At 39.5% G+C, this 19102-nt stretch overlaps 1 protein-coding gene across 1 annotated transcript in view; it reads right to left on the bottom strand.

The window, feature by feature from the left end:
• The window catches only part of fancc (FA complementation group C), a gene marked incomplete in the record, with an annotated part of 33753 nt that extends 27662 nt beyond the window's left edge, over positions 1-6091 (bottom strand). The window contains 3 exon segments of the mRNA XM_065950073.1: positions 2265-2509; positions 5690-5740; positions 5953-6091. Coding sequence (XP_065806145.1) covers positions 2265-2465 — 201 coding nt within the window.
• Positions 6092-19102: the final 13011 nt, after the last annotated feature.

The raw sequence follows: 19102 nt of genomic DNA, 5'->3' as shown, positions 1-19102 counted from the left end.
GGGGCGCACACATTAACCACTAGGCCATCTGCGCCCCCACAGCAACACCAATAAAATGTCACTGGAAATAGTCTTGCAAACAGCATGTCACTGATCCTTCCTACAGACAACGTAAGACTCCCAGACTGACGACTTGATCTTTCATGTTTGACCGTGAAACCAAAATAGTTTGTCCAACAGCATTAACACAACACATTACAGTCGGCTACTGACACCAGTGCATGAAAACATTATTTACTGATGAGACTGTCAATGGGATAGATATCGGCTGATACTGATGTTCAACCGATAAGTACATCCCCCTGTGTAACAAAAATGGGGTTAAAGACTGTAACATGTCATGTATCTATCTTTTAAAATATACTGTGCAACTGGGAAACCAAAAGCAATGAATCCATCCCAGAATTTCTATCCAAACTACTCTTTTGGAAAAGCTGGATGGAAGCAACATTTCACCTAAGTTTTTAATTTCACTTGAAAAAATTAAATTCACTTGAGGTGTTTTGTTCTTTCATTCATCTACAGCTTATGTAAGGAGTCGGACAATGGACATATTTCTGTGGAATACATGCTGATGAACTCATTATTTTATGACAGATTGTTTTGGTTTTTTTTAAACTGAAATTAAGCAGCAGAGCACCCGACAGCCTGTATATGACCCGAAGCACAACTTTCCACAGAGCTGTCAAATGCACGGCTGCACCCGCAGGGGAGATTCTGCACTATAAATACAAAGACCCATTATCAGCACCTTTCTGTCATCATCTTTTTTTCTGAACGTATGAAAGATTGTCTAATAGGTGCTGAAATCAAAACACCTGCCAAACAGCATTAGGCTCTAGACAGCCAAGCTCTAATCTCGGACTTGTCATTGTTGAGTTAAGGCAAACTGTGTATTTGTCTCAATCCAGCACATGGAGCCATAGTTATTTAATTTCCTGTTTCTGTTATTGCCTATATTTACAGCTTTGCAAACTGCTTGCAGTCTGCTCCAATAATTGTAATCAAGTGATCATATACTTTTGACAGGCCTTCCTTGGCTTTAATGTTGAACTTTCTTGTTGTCTGTATGTGTACAATTGAGATGGGAAGCTTCCTTCACTTTTCTAACCAAATGTAAAATCCAAAAAAGAACAATAATTAGGACTATTCCTCATCTTTGTGCATAAGCCACAGGAAAGTTGTTCAGTCATCAAAGGCTGCAAAATGCTGCCAAGAAGCAGGATATCCTCATCTGGTCTTTTTTTTTATGAGATCACTGCCAGTAAAAAAGTATTTCAACCCAATTAAACTATACCATTCTTTTCTCTTTCTTTGTATCCACTCCATCATCCTACACATGCTGAAACCTCTGCATGACATGTACTCAAAGTAATGCTATCAGAGAAGGACACCGACAGATATGAATAACAGCCAGTTTTTATAGTGCTGGATCTATAAAAAAAATAAAGGGATTGTTGCCCAAATCAAGGGGAAAAAATCATAAGTAAGACCATCAGAGAGACATTGAGACTGCTTCTAACCATCACAGTGTTACATTAAAACATATGTCACAAAGAGACGTACATTTAAAACAGTAAAACGACTGTAAAGCTGACATGAAAAAGATTTCTTCTGTGAGAAAAGAGTATGTTATGTGAGAAAAGTGCAGAAAGACAGAGAGTTCTAAGAGCTAGAGCTGGAGGCAGGAGTCAAGGTCGAATTAACACTGAGATCTCACAGCCCTGCACCCCCTCCTGTCCTCTGCCCCCTTCCCAAATTTGCTGGACCTGATATAGGGATACATTAGGTTAGCGCCGAAGGTCCCAATGCGGCTATTACCTGACTAACTCAACACTGCAGCGCTGCCAGAAAGCCTCTGCACAGCACAGAGCAGCCTCTGTTAGTACGATCCTTCCAACGCTGGACTGGCTGTTCGTGCTCTCGCTCTGACAAAGAGTCAGCGTGTGCATGTTCCAGTGTGTGTGTGTGTGTGTGTGTGTGTGTGTGTGTGTGTGTGTGTGTGTGTGTGTGTGTGTGTGTGTGTACTAGAAGTGCTGGTGTTTAAATTACTTTAGTGCTTCATTAATCAGCTGTTAGGCCTAACTGATTAACTCATATTTCATTAGGTAAGGTTGTTCAACCCTGCAAGAGGTCAGGGACTAGGAGGACTGTCTCAATCTCTCACAAATATAAAAGTTAAAGCTTCTGTTGTTCATTATTACATAGTAAAAAAAAGAAAAAAAAATGTAAAGGCCCAGGCTCAACGTTTCTGTATAGCTCACCATGCAGTTGATATGTGTGAGGAGTCGCTGAAGGAAATCCCTCAGTCTGTTCAAATGCAGGCAGGTGTCTTTCTGAGAGTCTGGGCGCTCAGCCTGGCCCCATGCCACCGCTTTGTCCAGCCAGAACTGCATCTGCTGGATGTTCAGGAGGGGCTCCTCGGCTGAACCTTGGAGCTGGCTCTGTGGCTGCAGCTGAGACATTTTCTGCTTGTTCAGGTGAATGTTCTCAGGAACAAGGTGACATCCTAAGCAGAACAAAAAAAAAAATCAAAAACCGCAGTCAAGCCCATGGAGTATACAGACACACAACATCTGTATAAAACATCTTTTCTTTGTGGCTGTTTCAGCTGCTCTATGTTGACTTTTACGTTGCGATCTTCCAATGAAATCACATTTTAATTAACTAATTTCAGCATCCATATTGGTCGCAAAGATATTCCATGTTTTCTGAAGTGTTTCTAACATGGGTGGATCAACTTGCCTTAAAGAATGAAAACCCACGCCGTTGTGGAGTTTTATGTGTGAAGAATTGTAAGACTAAAAGAAAGGGTCTTCTTTGTGCATTTAAAAATGCAAATATCTCATATTTGTGAAGAAATGTCACCTTTATTTCCCAAAATATACACTTAATCAAATATAAAAATGGAAAAACAAACTTCTGCCATAAAGCTCAGTAGGGTTGCCCCCAAAAAGTTGACTATGTTTGTCATAAGTTGATGAAACTCTTAGTAGAATGTTTAATAAAATCACTCTTAAACCAGCGGTCTCCCAAATATGTCTCAAAGGACTGAAGCAGGGAGGGGATGTTATTATACTAAACCTTAATTAATCTTCAGTCCCATGATGTTTCTTCCCAGACATTAAGAATCATAAAAACCATCGGTGTAAGTACTGACGTTAACAGGAGGCTAGAAGCATGCGTGTGCTTGTTAAATCTACCCGTGAGAGGATCATTATAGCATGTTTTCATGTTTGAAGCACAGTGTTAACAATGTTTCTGTGAAAATTCCTTTTCACCCCTGGAATCTAAACCACTGGTTCTTAAATTAATATTTAGATAGGCTCTTGGGGCCTTTACGGGAGAGATAGGACAGTGGATAGAGTCAGAAATCAGGGAGAGAGAGGGAGGGGAATGACATGCTGGAAAGGAGCCACAGGTCTGATTTGAACCTGGGACGCCCGCTACATGGGGCTACTGACCACTGCTCCACCAGCGCCTCTATATTTAGATCCATCCATCCTTTATCTTTTTTTTTTTTTTTTTTAGAGTCACCAATTAACGTGCATGACTTTGGACTGAAGGAGGAAGCCAGAGTACCCAGAGAGAACCCATGCATGCACGGGGAGAACATGCAAACTCCACTCAGAGAGGACCAGGAACCTCCTTACTGTGAGCTTGAATAAACGACTATGAGTCGTCTAGAACAATGTTTAGTCGAGCCAGCCCCAAAATATCCTGCCAATGCATGTGTGCTCTACTTTGTACGGTGCATGTGTGGCCTATATCTTCCCCTATTTTCCATTAGAGCAGAATTAAATTACAATATAGAAAATTGAAGGTTATGATCAGAGGAACATTGATGGAAACATAGGTAGTTCATCTGGTTATGTTAAGCTCTTATTACCACCATCTAAGCATCACACTTTTACGCTGCAGGCGATCAAACCTTTTCACACGAACACATTCACGGAGGCCTACTGAGAAATAAACAGAACATTCTTCATCTTTTATGATGATGGAGGGAAAATCGTGGGGGGGGGCAGATCACAAGGGTGTGTGTCGGGATGTGTGGCGTGAATTTGGAAAGCCTGAGAATGGTGTTTGTGTGTGTGCGTTTGTGTGTGTGTGTGTGTGTGTGTGTGTGTGTTTTTTTTACCATAATGACAGGTCTGTGTAAGACACCACAGGGTTGTGTTTTATGATCACCTCACTGCACACGGTTTGTTTAATGTCTTGCCATCATCTCTGCTGGAAAGCCCCTATGGCTCGCTGATGTGAATATATAAATACTCATTTTCAAGGAGCAGAAAAAAACCCAACCAAATTAGGAACAAGCGCCTCTTGTTTACTTGTGTACAGGGCTCCACTTTGATTAACACATAGTCGGAAACAAACTGATTGCGCAATATGGAAGTAGCAGATAATGTTACCAACAATCTTAATCAAGCATATATATTTACAGGTAGACACAGATCATTTATCAGTGTATGAGCAAACCCATGCCACACAGGCTAAAAGTTACGTATGTGTGTGCACATAAACACACTCGCAAGCAGCTCCGGTGTTTGCTGTCCACATTCTGGAGCAGGAACAAGATGTGACTGCTCAAATATTATCTGTGAAGATTTTTTTTTTAAACTCTAAGCTTGTTTACTTTGGGTAAGGGGCGAGTTTGCAGTTCCAATTATGAGATTGTTGACATTATTTTTCAGTTTAATCAAATCAGTTTAACATCACCTTCTGAAAAAATGTACCTCTGTGTGCTGCGGTATGTTTAAGAACACCTAGATCAGGGGTGGGCAACTGGCGGCCCGGGGGCCACATGCGGCCCCCATCAACCCTCAATGTGGCCCCCAGGTTAATTTTTTACACATCAATTAATTGGAAACATTTAGAAAACATAATGAAATCTGCCATGAAATCATGAAAACCAGAAATATGTCCATAATAATATTTGATCACTGGTATATGTTGAGTTAAATCTGAGACATAATTGACTGTAACTGTTTTTGGAAACTACAATTTGGCCCTCTGGCAGTGAGAATTAAATGAATGTGGCCCTTGCTGTGACCACAGTTGCCCATCCCTGGTCTAGATTATAAGAGATTACTGTGAGGGTCGTGGCATTAACAGCCATAAAAGGGAGATTTATGTACAGCTGATTCCAGGTAATACAATTGTACATTTTTTCATAATTTTGCTCCAACAATCTTACATTCATCAAGAATCTTAAAGAAGAAAAGTGAAGAGAATTAACCAATGGAAATTAGGCATTACAAGGCAGGTGTATAGAAATGTTTGAGGAGTAAACAATTACAATCTTTTACTGTAGGTACTTTGACTTTACTCAACCAACTCTTCTAGGATTTGGACCAGCAGCTTACATTATCTGACTACCTAAAGGCAACTTTGGTCACAGCAGGGGCCACATTCATTTAATTCTCACTGCCAGAGGGCCAAATTGTAGAATACAAAAACGATTACAGTCATTTTTTTCCTCCAATTTAACTCAACATTTACGAGTGATCAAATATTATTATGGACATATTTCTGGTTTTCATGATTTCATGGCAGATTTTGTCATGTTTTTCTTCATGTTCCCAATTAATTGATACGTAAAAATTGACCTGAGGGCCACATTTGAGGGTTGATGGGGGCCGCCAGTTGCCCACCCCTGCTTTAGTTAAAGGTTCAGGTGTAATACCTCAAACAGACCACAGGATGCCAGTGTTTCCTTCACTCAGCTACAGGTAGACTACACACGGATAAAGCATGTCAGTTCACTTTTTAATACAAACAAGAGGCTTAAAATTCGTCTGTGAGTCAGAGAGTCATTACATCTCTAACAACGTGATAATAATGATTAAACCTCTTCACAGAGTTTACTATATTCCAGCTATTAGCTTGTTAGTTTATTAATCTACTGCCGTATGAATATTGGTATAGAAGCTTTAAATGTCGACTTACGTGTACACGGGTGGTGCAGACATCAAACTTAAATGTCTAAAAGTCAGCTTTAGACATTCATTCTACATAATATCTTCAGACAAGAAGACAAACTTTCCGTTCCGTGATGTAAACAATCTGAAATTCCCTCTTCCCTCTAACTTCCGTGTACGGAAGAAGATGATTGGCTGGTAGTCGCCCGTTCTCCTCGCAAGACCTGCTGGGAAATTGAGTCATATGGCTGCAGGAGCAGTAAAAGGATGGATTTCTCATATTGAGAAGCTACAAGTTGCCGCTCAGATAGATGATATATCAGTTCTTCGGTTACCACTATCAAAGAAGGTTTCCACAGTGTCTCTGTCCACGACTACACTGTTTAATTTAGTTGAATAGTTAATGCTTTCAGTTGGAAAAAGGATGACGAGACATGTTTTAGGCATACAAAATACACAGGCAATATTTAAAAAATACTATAGTAGCCTAATACAAATTACTAAATCAAATGAAAAATTATTCAAAAAAATAATAATAATAAGGAGAATAAAAGTTACCGTTCTGCATAAGATAATAGCCTTAAATCTTGCTTTAAAAAAAAAAAAAAATGAATCAAGAATTAACACAAATTTAAAAAAACGACTTAATTGAAACAAATGTCATGTTCTTTGCATACAAAATATTTGGTATACAAATGAAGACTGTTTTGTCAAAAAGTATGAATACATTTTTTAAGTACATTTTTGCCGTAAAGGTTTATTCCCTTTATTTTCCTACTTACATATATGAGAATCTCATTCTGAAAAGACTGGGTTTTTTTGATAGTTGTGGATAAAATATTGTACAATTCATTAAAAAGACAATCTGTAGGTAAGTTGACCATGCATGCTTTATCCACTGAGCATAATCAGATCATGCATTCCATCTATTAATGTAAATGTTTTTCATGTGTTCAGTTGGACTTATCTAACCTGCTTTGAAGAGAAACCTGTCACCAACTCATTAACAGTTCAGGGGTTAAAAGGACATAGGAAATGCTTGGAACAAAGACCATGCTGTATGTGTAAAAGTGTGTGCTAAACGTGCAGGTGTGACCACTTTTGCAAATGTACACCTTTCTCTGCATATGCTTATGTTCTCATCTGTGTGTATATGTGTGTGTGTGTGTGTGTGTCATGCACGTTCAGGGGTGAGAGTCCAGAGGGTAAAGCAGAGTGCATACCTTGGCCAGGAATTCAGGGGTTCGAAGCCTGTCCCTCTGGAACCCAAAGCAAACTTTGAGGAGTTCTCGGCCTGCATGGCTTGAACTGACAAATCACCCAGAGGCTCCAGCCAGACCCTGAGCGGCCCAGCACACACTGCACCAGGAAACGGTTGTTTAAACATACGTAATGTCATATATGTGAGTTTGTGCATGTGCATGAGTGTGTGCTTGTGGGCATGCATGCTTGCATGAGAAAGCGGTTATATGCAGATAACGTGCACTCAGATACACAGTTTGACTTAATTATGTCCTTCTTGTGCATGTGCCTGAGTGTGGTCAGATGTGGTGGTGGTTGTTAATGCGTGCCTTTACCACTTGAATGCCGCTCAATATACACGTACGAGACATGGTATGTGCGCACAGTTTGAATGTAGTGAAGCAGTCTGTAGGATGGGGAATGTGTTTAAAGTGGTCCAGTGGCAGAATTTCTGTGGTAGGAAAGTCCGGGTCTGCATGTGTGTGTATGTGGGTGTGTACACAGGTGTGTGCACTTTATGTGTGTGCTTGATTTTGGCCTGTTTCCCCATATTTGATGCTTGTGGCCTGATTCCTAGAACATGGAAACAGTCTGTACAAGAGTCTTGAAGGTGCAACATCATTTTTCTTCTAGTCTAGTTTCCCTTGAAAGTATATTTCATCATATCTACTTACAAGTGTAAGAAGTCAGTATTAGTTATCTTAGACTTAAGCCATAAGTGCTTTGCTATTCTTGATTCATGGGATACTGAAAATAATTATGCAATTTGTAACATCCCCTGCCAATAATAATCACGTCAAGACAATGAAAATTGACACTTAATTTCACATTACTATACATCTTACCCCCCGAAAAACAAAAAAGCTGTATCCCGCATTTGATGAAAGTAAGGAGTTGAAACCATAAGACACTTGACAAGGCTCACCATCATCTCCACCCTAGATGTACCAGAGCTAGGTCTCTCCACATGCATGGTGTGTGTGTGTGTGTGTGTGTGTGTGTGTGTGTGTGTGTGTGTGTGTGTGTGTGTGTGTGTGTGCATCAGTAAGTGAGTCTCAGTCTTGTAAAAACATCAGCATATGGGTTTGGAACAAGGTCCCTGGCAAAACTCGAAAAAAAGAGAGAGAGAAGGAAAGAAAAAACATGGCAAGAAAACTAGAGAGAGAGAGAGAGAGAGAGAGAGAGAGAGAGAGAGAGAGAGAGAGAGAGAGAGAGAGAGAGGTTTGATGCCCAAAGTGGAAACCCACACACTGATGGTTTTGTGTGTGTATGAATGTGTCTTTGCTTACGTGTGTGTGTGTGTGTGTGTGTGTGTGTGTGTGTGTGTCTGTGTGTGTCTGTGTGTGTGTTTGTCCTTGAGGATGTGTGGGTGTCTTGCTTGGGCGCACATATGGAAGCTAGGAGAAATTTAGTGTAAACCACGTGTGTTTTTACTGTACTGCTACTCTGTGATTATTACAGAGCCAAGAGACGGTTTGTCACGCAGTAGGGCAGCAACTCATCCATATGTGTGTGTGTGTGTGTGTGTGTGTGTGTGTGTGTGCGCATGTGTGTATTTAAAAGTGCATATGGGTAAATGCTTAGAGTGCAGATCTGATAACAGCCAGCAATTTATAATTGCCAGCTGGATGAATCTACCAGCATGCAATCGGTTCAATGACCAGAACTGTTCATAACTTTGAAATAAACAGAATAATTGGCTTTACAAATTAGCATAACATTTGACTAAACTTAAAAGCACAAACACTGACTATTAGTGACAAGGGTATTCATTTTAAAAAGTTTAACTTTAAAAAGGCTCAGATGGTAATAAGCATTACTTCTTAATCTCAAAATACACACCATTTTTATTCTTTGAATCTTGAACTCACAGGTGCTTCTTTTCCCTCCTTGTGTCCATTTAGGTCAACATGAAAAGCACATCATTTCACTTTAAGGCCAAAATCATCATAAGAGTTGTTGCAAGATTATAATCTGAAAAATTATAGATCCAACCCTTGCCCCATACAATGAAAAAAAACACGACCATATATAGATTTTGGAAGGAAAGTCAAAGCCTGCGATGGCTCATTTTTGAAGTATTTGTGTTTTTTGACCTTGTGGTTTGGCCAGAAAGCGATGGAGCCTGGTGGAGAGCTTGGATATCAGTCTCTGGAGTTTATCATGGGCTAACAGACAGCAGGAGCAACACAGCTGCTGACAGATTTGCCAGTTCTGATCCAGACCAATCCTATTACCTGTTCTGGTCCAGGCCAAAGCCATTACCACCATGGTTCTTCCACTGTGGCCCAGTATGACCTGACACTTATCTGAGTGCACCCGATACTGATGCTCCTCTGGTTGATGCCCTGGACTGTGTGTGGGCTCTACTGCTGGCTACCACAGTAGGAATAAATGAACTCCATGATAAGCACTGTTAAGCTTAGCTTTCATGCTCTTTGTCGTGTTTTAGTAGTCTCAATGATGTCACCCACTGGTTTCTGAAGTGGTGTTATAGAGCCCAATGATGGCAGTCGCCGTATTGGAAATGTGGACACCTACTTTTAGATCAATCTAGAAACACGCAAGAAGGTGTTTAGCCATGTGGCAAGCAGCGACAATACGTCCATCTGTCAGTCAATTCAGCCAGTCCCTCTATTGTACAAATACATGAATAAATCTTATGCTTATTATTGTTAAATCGGAAGAGTTATAAAAAAATTCTACCCTAGTGCAATGTGTAGCAACTGGTAAAAAATGGTAATGTTCTGTAATAATGCTGTAAACCCCATTGACCTAATGGGGTGTACTTGCCTTTTGCAGCCAGCCTCAAGTGGACACCCGTGGAACTGCATTTTTTTTCTTCTGAATTAAATTAATTTTTCATTTTCAACTCCACAGGATATCCATTGCACAAAACTTTCACACAGTTTTAACTTAGAGACTAGAAATATTTCTTTTTTTTTTTTTTTTTTTTTTTTTACAAATGTGAATGATTTTGTTTTTGAATGGTGTTAACCACAGAAGAGTGTAAAAAAGTATTTGGGCCACCCATTATGTGAAGCAGAAATTCATATTTTTTTTTATCACTCCACTGGCGAAAACTTGTATCTGATATGTTCAGTCTGATGAATCTTTGCGCACACTGTGATCTATTTTATTAACCTTTTAAAAAACGATACATGATAAGTGGGTTATTATCTTCATCTTATTATTTCTGTCATTTTTCAATTTTTCAAAAGTTGTCCAGTTTGCAACATGATTCAGTAGAAGAAGAGTAAAGCATTAATCAGAGAGGGAACTGTCATGGATTATTATATCTCTTTTACTAACAAAGCATCCGACATACTCCTATTTGTCTTGATGATTAACCTTTATTGTGTCAATTCCAACTTTGCCTTCAATCCAATCTTTTTTACATTTAATTTTGGCATGGTCATCAACATATCTTTTTGTTTTCAATGAAAGAACTTGATGGAAGATCATAAATGCGGTCGTAATCTTGATGGTATGCTCTGGTCTTCCTTGTGCCTTCTATCAAAAGACTCATTTATAATTGGGTAGACATCTGAAAACATAATGTGTAATCGCTAACATATGTACTAGTGAAAGTCCATCGTTTATCATTTTTATCATGACAGTGTTTTGCTGCATTTTCCCAACAGCACAATGTAAGACTGCTGTTTTCACATGTATTCCCTTTGAAAAAAACTACCCTCACGTGCAGCGTGACTTGATAAAAATGTGTGTTAAAGACGGCTGTTAGTGCCATTTAAAGCAAAAAAATTAAATGTGACGACATGATCGATGAGGCATTTCTTGGGTACCTTGTCTACTCAATAATACAGGGCAACAACTGAATGTAGTCCAAAGACGTAACTTTTCCCAAAAAATGACAGTCTTTATAAATGTGACTTTTAATGACATTCATTATTGCCTTAAGTCTGTGCTATCTGTTGTTGTTGTTCTGTTTGTTTGTCCCCATCACTCTCTCTCTTCCAGACTCTCCCTCTATCCCATTTTCCAAGCACTCTCACAGTTTTCGGCTGCTCAACACGTTTCTGGTTCTGCTCGAGGTTTCTGCCTGTTTAAATAAAATTTCTCCTTGCCACTGTTACTTTCTAAATGTTACAAAGTGCTTTTCTCAAGGTGGATTAAGTTGGGTCTCTGTAACTAATATAATAAAGAGTACAGTTTACACCTTTTCTTCTTCTACAGTGTCTTGAGATAACGTGTTATGGAATGGCACAATACAAATTAAAATGGATTAATTGATTGTTGCCTATTTTCTTTTTTAAATGGCTTTACGATATACAGTAAATTTGTTTGAATTTTTGCAATGTAGCCTAGTGGTTGTAGAGCACCCCCTATGTACAGAGGCTGTAGTCCTTGATGCAGTGGCACGGTTAGAATCCGACCTCTGGCGCCTTACTCCCAATTTGTTCCCCACTCTCTCTTTGTCCCTGGTTTCTGACGATCCACTGTACTATCTCTACAATGAAGACATAAAAAGCCCCAAATCCTTTAAAAGAAGAAAATCCTGAAGCATAACGTTGTGGTTGTACAACTTTTTAGGTTTGTGAAAGTAAAAAAATAACCAATTTCTTTATGCATGAGACAATTTCTAACTGGCTTTTGAAAGAAATACCACTTTTGATTTGTGCAAAAATGCTTATTAAGTGTAAATCATTTCATCATGAAAGTGTGCACCATAAAACACTTAACTATTGTTAATGGAAGTTAGACTGTTTATATTTTCTGATCACAGTTTTAAGTTAAAACATTCAATTCTCACCCTGACTCTACTTTCTTCTCTTCTACACAGATCAGCCAATAAAATCTTGCTTATAAATAAAAAAACTACAAAGCTTACTGTGCTCCACGGCTCTGGAGTGAACCTCACATCACACTCTGTAATTTTCAACAATAAAACGGACTTTTGTCTTTTTCAGGCTTTGTCCCGTGTTGAGAGCTTCTTGAGAACAACCAATAAAAAAAGATTGTTGTTTCTTGAGCACATATATATATTCTCTATAATGTTCTGTTTTGTTTTTGTGGAGGGATTTTGTGGAGCTGCACTGGGTCATCACGTTCATCCAGAATGACACAAAAGAAAATATACCCAAGTAGAAAATATAAATGCAATACAGAGGCGCCTTAAAAGGAAATCATGTCTCAACTGCTTTATAATGTCTGTTGTGAGCAGTCACAGAAGATGAGTGTGAAATCCAGCCTAGAGGAACAGATCTTACCTTACATAACCCCTTTTTACTTCTCTTGACATACGGAGCTCACTCATTGGTCTGTTAGTGCATACGAATGAGACTCCGAAACTTATATATAATATACAAACATGAATCTACTGTTCATGTTTTTTTCTCTCTCTCTCTCATGTACAGACACATGTGGTTGCAGGGACACACTTTTTATGGTGATTCCAGGCATTTTTAAAGCATGCTCCTTTATTGCTCTGAGAGGAAGCTGGGGATTGGCTGAGAGAGGGAGAGAGGTTCTGTGACAAATGTGAAACAGCACTGCATGCATAAGCTTGTACACACACACACACACACACACACACACACACACACACACACACACACACACACACACACACACACACATTTACTGTGAACCGTACAGACACAATTATTAAAACTGGAAAACATTCACATCTTTTACAAATATGAAATGGTTATTTTACACATGGCATAAATCACAGATTCTAGCTTGTTGTGTGTATGTGTGTATGTATGTGCCTTCTATAATTTGGTAATCAACCACTAGGAAGTTTCCATGTTCAGATTTATAGTTACAATTAGTTAGTAGGAAAATCATTGCCAATAAAACTCAAGTAGCTACATCTAAGATCTTGCTTCTAATTGCCATTGCCAGATTTAAAAAAAAGTGGTAGTATTACTGATTAAAAAATGTTTCTTGTATAGTATTCTCTAGCTAAGTGAATGTCTAGTTTTGTGAATGCCAAATAGAGTTGTATAGATTCAGGAAAAAAGAGAACGGTCCACACACTGTTCAGCTCACAATAAGTAACTTTATTTTAAACATGTTCAATGTTTCAATCCAAAAGATCTTCCTCAGGGAAGATGCAGGGACCAGACAAAAAACTAAGTTTGGTGTCCTTATCCTTCACCAAACTTTCACTTTAACAGTCATTAGCACTGTTGGACTTCTCATCAAATGATCATAATTGCAGAGAAAGGGACACTTTGTGAGAATCATTTCTATCTTTCTTGGGCCCCAACACAGTTTTCTTGTCCCTGTCACTCACTCATCATCCGAGTTCAACATAGAGAAACTTGAACTGAATCCATTTTTGCCGTGACACACTGTATCACACGCAAACCTTTAGGTGTATTCATACAATTGCATGCACCGCACAGTAACATACACACACCTGCTTTCTATTAGTCCAGTAGATTGCAGGGAAATTGAGGGGGAGTCTTAAACACACACACATCCATCTATCTGCCCCTCTGTCCATGATAATTACACACTTCCTGCTCTCAAATCCTACGCCGACAACTTCCACTCCAATCAGGTCTCTGTTAAAGTTTAAAATGTGTGTTTATGTGTGAGTGTGTGTGCCTGGGTGTGCCTGTGCATGCGTGAGGGTTTGCAGACCCACAAGTTTGCATTGGTTCATCAGTAGCGAAACAGATACCACCAAAAACTCTGAGTGAATATGTGACACGCATTGAGAAATGAAAGACAAGAACTCAGTGTTTTTTACTTTTTTGAACTGTTTCAGATGTTCCTCTCTATGTGTGTCCTTGTAAGTGTAGTACTTTAGGACATTATTTTGAAGTGATTTTTCTTATTTTGCTGAAATAATGACTCAATAGATAATTCCAGGCAATAACAACATACAAAGCGGTAGTTTGCGCACAAATGTAACATGACAAAATGTCCACAGATAGAAATTGCATGATTGTATCAATGTCACTTCACACACACAGCAGCAAAACAGTGAGTACAAACAAGAACGCAATCAACTACACAAATACAAAAACAAAAACAGCAACAGTAAGAAGGGGCGGGGTCAAACAGAATAAGATCATCAAAAAAGATGTGTTTTGAGCTGTGATTTGAAGGTGGGCAGAGAGTTATTGTCACGGGTGGTTTGTGGGAGAGCGTTCCAGAGACTTCACAGTTGATGCAGGCAGCAGCCATGCTGGATTTCTGCTTGGGCTACTGGAGTTCCTCAGAGTTTTCTAGTTGGAGATCCGACTTCAGGAGGCGTTCCTGATGACATGTCGAACTGGCGACTCGGAATGTCCAACTTCCGAGCTCAAATGGAAAGCACCATTAATGCCACCCTTGCATTGGTCGGTGCCCCAGGTGGACCAGAAAGTCTGGCCGCACCTCGAATGTGTGCATCCAAACCCTGCATCCCAACTTGCCTCTTGTACACCCATTCACACAGACACACTCTGATGTCAGTACTATGTAAGGTGTTACCTTGATCGTCAGGGGTAATTTGGGGTTCAATGTGTTGCTCAATGGCTCTTTCCTATGCTGACAGGAAGAGCTTTGAGTCTGACCTGCTGAGCCCCTTGTAAAAAGAGCAGGAATGCAGGAATTCTACAGGGCATATTTGTCTTTCCGGTTGTCTTGTGTGAAGATTTGACAGCATTTTTCAAACATGAGATTCAGATTTGGTAATATAGATTCTGTTTTGTATGCATGAGTTGAGTCTTTATGCCTAAATGGACTAAAACAAATAGGTTCCCATTACTGAGTTGATAAAATAAAGAAGTGATGTATCTTGAAATGGAATTAACATCTGAAAAAAAACCTTCAAAGACCACCAGACAGAGGAGGTCAGTGTTCGGGATTATCGCTGACACCTATTTAATCATTCTCCGTGTCTGTGATTACGATATAAACTCATCCCCGTGTATTCACATCGGGCCTGAATGTGTGCTCTCATATCTGTGTGTGTGTGTGTGTGTGTGTGTGTGGTGTGTGTGTATTGTCTGAGCATGTGGCGCGTTGATTCAGACTGAGCCTCCCTCTGGGGTCCTCAGAGCTCTCCTCCAGCCCTGTTTCTCATTAGGCATCTGTCATGGTGCCAGAATCAATAAGCACAGATGGAAGAGAAAAAAAAAAATCTCTCCTCTTTGTGAATGGGCAGATCATTAGCAAATTCCAAAGTGTTTACCATCACCAACAAGGAAAGACCCTCCTGAACTTTACTGTACTTTAAGTAATTTGTACCACTTTTACTTCCTTCACGACCTACAGTTTTAAGCCCTCCTCTTAAGGACAAAGTGTCAGACATGTGAAATCATATGCTCCAGTTTTGTTTGGATTTGCAGAATCGTGTATTCGCTCAACACTCCCAGACACAGATGAAAATATTTAGCTGTGGTTTTTGTTCTGTCTCTCTCTCTCTTTCCCTCATCACCCCCTTTCTGCATTTTCAGATGACACATCTGTTTCCATACATTGTTGCATGTTTTCTGGTGAAGAAAAACAACATAGTTTAAACAAAGAGGTGGGTGGTGTGTGTGTGTGTCCACTTTGGTGTGCGTGTGTGTGTGTGCAACGCACGCCACCAGGTCTACATTAAACAAAAGGAAGAAAGGATGACAGCGTCCAACCTTAGTTTGTCAACCTTAGTGTAAACGGCTGTACATCACGCTAACGTCTTACATGTGCTCGGCCCGAACGCAGCAGTCACACACAGCAGTAATGAAAACAAAAGAATGGAAAGAGGGAGTAGGGGTTGAGACAGATAAGGACAAAGTCAAATGGAAAGTAAAGAAAAGGACGTGTAAAAGAGAAGTCTAATAGAGGTAGAATATAAGTAAAGGAGGGTGGAAAGCAGAGGGCAGGATAAATGCTCCCAGTATTAGCGGAAGAGGAGAGATTATGACAGGGCTTGGCATCGCTCCGTAGAACTCGTCTGTAACGCAAAGAAAGAGTGGGTGGGTTTTCCACCTCCACAGAATAAATGATGCGAGGGGAAATGGGAGTAAACAACATCAGTCATTATAATTACTCTCATACGGTTACTCCCATTCACCATCAACCATCCTGCTACCCCCTTCACTTTCTTCCTCACTCCATTTTCCATCTGTCTTTACTCCTAATTTTTTCTCCCCCTTCTCCTGTGACTTGATTACACCTCTTACTTTATTTTCTCTTGCCCTCTTTCTCTTTCAGTCAAGTTCATTTACTGCTTTCTTAATATGAAAGAGCATTTTTTTTCAGGGCCAAGCTTGATTTGGGTGGTCTAAATCTGCATCAAATAGAAGAAATATGAAGTTGTGAAATTTGGAGAAAATACTACAAATTACAACACATCAGCATAACTGTTAGATTGTTGTCTGAATGCAGCAACAACAGCCAATAGTGATAATAATCTTGGAAAATATGTTGAGATCTCGGCTTCAGACTATGAGAGATACAATCTTGGCTCTGCTTTGGGACCACTCGTAGCAGAAGCCTTTGAATGCTGTTGAATGCATAATGAATCATATCATCTGTTTCTAAGAATTGGAAATCGTTCCGTCTCTGTCTTGGACCTCAGAGCAGCTTTTCTCCCCCTTTCTTCTCCACTCCCTCTTCCTCTTTCAGGATTCCTGGAGAGCTGTAGTAAGAAGTGAGTTCAACCAAAGCCTTGAAAGACACTACTAATGTTGTGTATGAATAAAAGGGTGCTTGGCCATTAAAATATTAATGATCCTAAAAATTGTATACATCCACTTTGGAATGCAACAGTGAGTTGAAAATTGGTATTAAACATGTGGACAAGTAACATCTAAAGGCCTAATTAACAAAAGAATTGAACAGCTTACACTAATTGAGAAAAAATACAGTATCTAATTTACAAAGCACACTCAAATACTCCTCTGAGTGCACTGCAGAGCAAATAGTGGTTCAGTGCACTAGTGCTGTTTTCACTTATTTAGAGGAGCCATTATGTTACTATTTGGGGAAATATTGGCCCCCCCCATTGATCTTATTGCAAAAACAGTCTAATTCACAAACAACACATGAACAGCACACGCAGATTAAACATTTTACATCTGAATAGAGTTGGAGGGAACTGTGCCACAGAATTGGACCTTGGAGCTATTAGCGGCCATGACCCATTCTTAGTGAATTCCCCCTCTGAGCCGAGGTTCATGACTCTGTAGCAGAGTTAATACTAAGGTCAACATGCTAACATTCTGATATTTGGCAGGAATAGTGATAACAATATGCACCATCTCAGCCTAGCATGTCTGTTTGCTATACCTCAAGGACTGCACTTAAAACTGAACCTGTGTAGCCTCACTACCGTGGTTCCTCAGGGTTATGGTCTGGGTCCCCTGATGTTTTTTTGTTTTTTCGTATAGAAATTCAGATAAAACTTACGACTTATTTTGGTCTGCATAAATCTCTGTGTTTCTGGTTGACATCTCTCAGTGGATGTCTGCATACTATTGCAAGTTCTACCTTGAAAAGACTGAGCTGTGACCTTTCCAGGCATGGTCCAACCAATCCTTTTCCTTTCCATTATTCAAATAGAATTATGTGATGTCCTTGAGCTTGCTGCAAGATCCAATGAGTATCTGTCCTTTAGTGAATACATCACTGCTACAGCTTGTACCAGCAAATTCTTTCACCACAATATCAGGAGGAAACATCTGCTGCACCTCTGTAGCTCATCCAGGATACAGCCATCACACTGGTCTCCAACCTGACCGAGGTTTTCCCAAAATACAAAAAATCTTCTGCACTGCCTTCCATTGGTTGCATGAAATCAACCCAAGACACTGGTACTTCAACTTTATGTCCACAATATGATCAAATCCTACAACTCATTCTGATCACTAATCTGTGACTGATGATCTGCTAGATACCCCCTCAAGTGGAACCCTGCTGCTTCTCAATGAAAGTTTCCATTTTCAATAGCAGAAACTCTGCATACCTTTGTTGTCTAAAAAACTGACCTGTTTGGTTTCCAGTGTACCTTGGTCCACAGTACAAAGAAACAACTCTATCTGAGCCATTCTCTTATTATTTTTAAATAAAGAACTTGGAGCTCTTACACATAATTGATGAGGTTCCAAAGTTCTTGTAATTTTTGTGTTTTGTCCAAGTTGCTTTGGAATAAAGCTCTAGCTGAATCAAATTATGTAATGTATCATTTACTAATTTGCACTAAACACAAATTACAATGGAGGCTTTTGGATCAAAGGGTGAACCAACCAACTAAAAGACTAATATTGCCATCCTTGGAGTGAATCCATGGCAAAAAAAACTGACAGGATGTATTAAGGTAGCAGAAATGTTGTCAATGCATTAAACCTCTAGAGGAGTTTTAACTGGTAATTAAACAGATTGAAAGTTATTCTGACGCCACTATTTGACCATCAAAAGATAACAAGATAACTATGATCGACAAGATCAACTAATTCCAGGACAGGACGAAATCCAAGAGATAAGACGTACTGCTATGTCCACAGGGGGGCACCAAAATCAAAACAAACAGAAAATTTCCTCACAGGCGCTTTTAAGTATGAAATTATTTTTCAAAAATTCGTCTATAAGCAAGTAATTGTATATTTTTTACGTCATGGATTACATAGCAGAAACACATTTGAAAACCTTTTCTGAACAGCTTGTACAATTGATATTTTCTACAATCCATCTTCCTATAACTCTATTCGATATTAAAAGCCTGAATTCATTCTTTAATCCATCCAGACACAACAACTGTGAGCAATTTAGAAAAGAGAGATAGGGGTTATGAAGAGAAGACAGTTTTTGGAGTCCCTTGTCAACTAGCAAATTTACGCTCAGAATTTGGCTCCGGCAACCAAGCTTCTCTCCAACATGTCAAACAAATACCCAGCATATTTCTCACATGTCATTCTCATAAAGGCTGTTTTTTTATATATATACACCAATGCAGTGTGCGGAACAACACTTTAATACAGCTTATG

This window comes from Labrus bergylta, chromosome 2 (genome assembly GCF_963930695.1).
Source record: "Labrus bergylta chromosome 2, fLabBer1.1, whole genome shotgun sequence".
Classification (NCBI taxonomy): Eukaryota; Metazoa; Chordata; class Actinopteri; order Labriformes; family Labridae; genus Labrus; species Labrus bergylta.
Note: the sequence above shows the minus strand (reverse complement) of the source record. Positions and strands in the feature narration are given on the sequence as shown.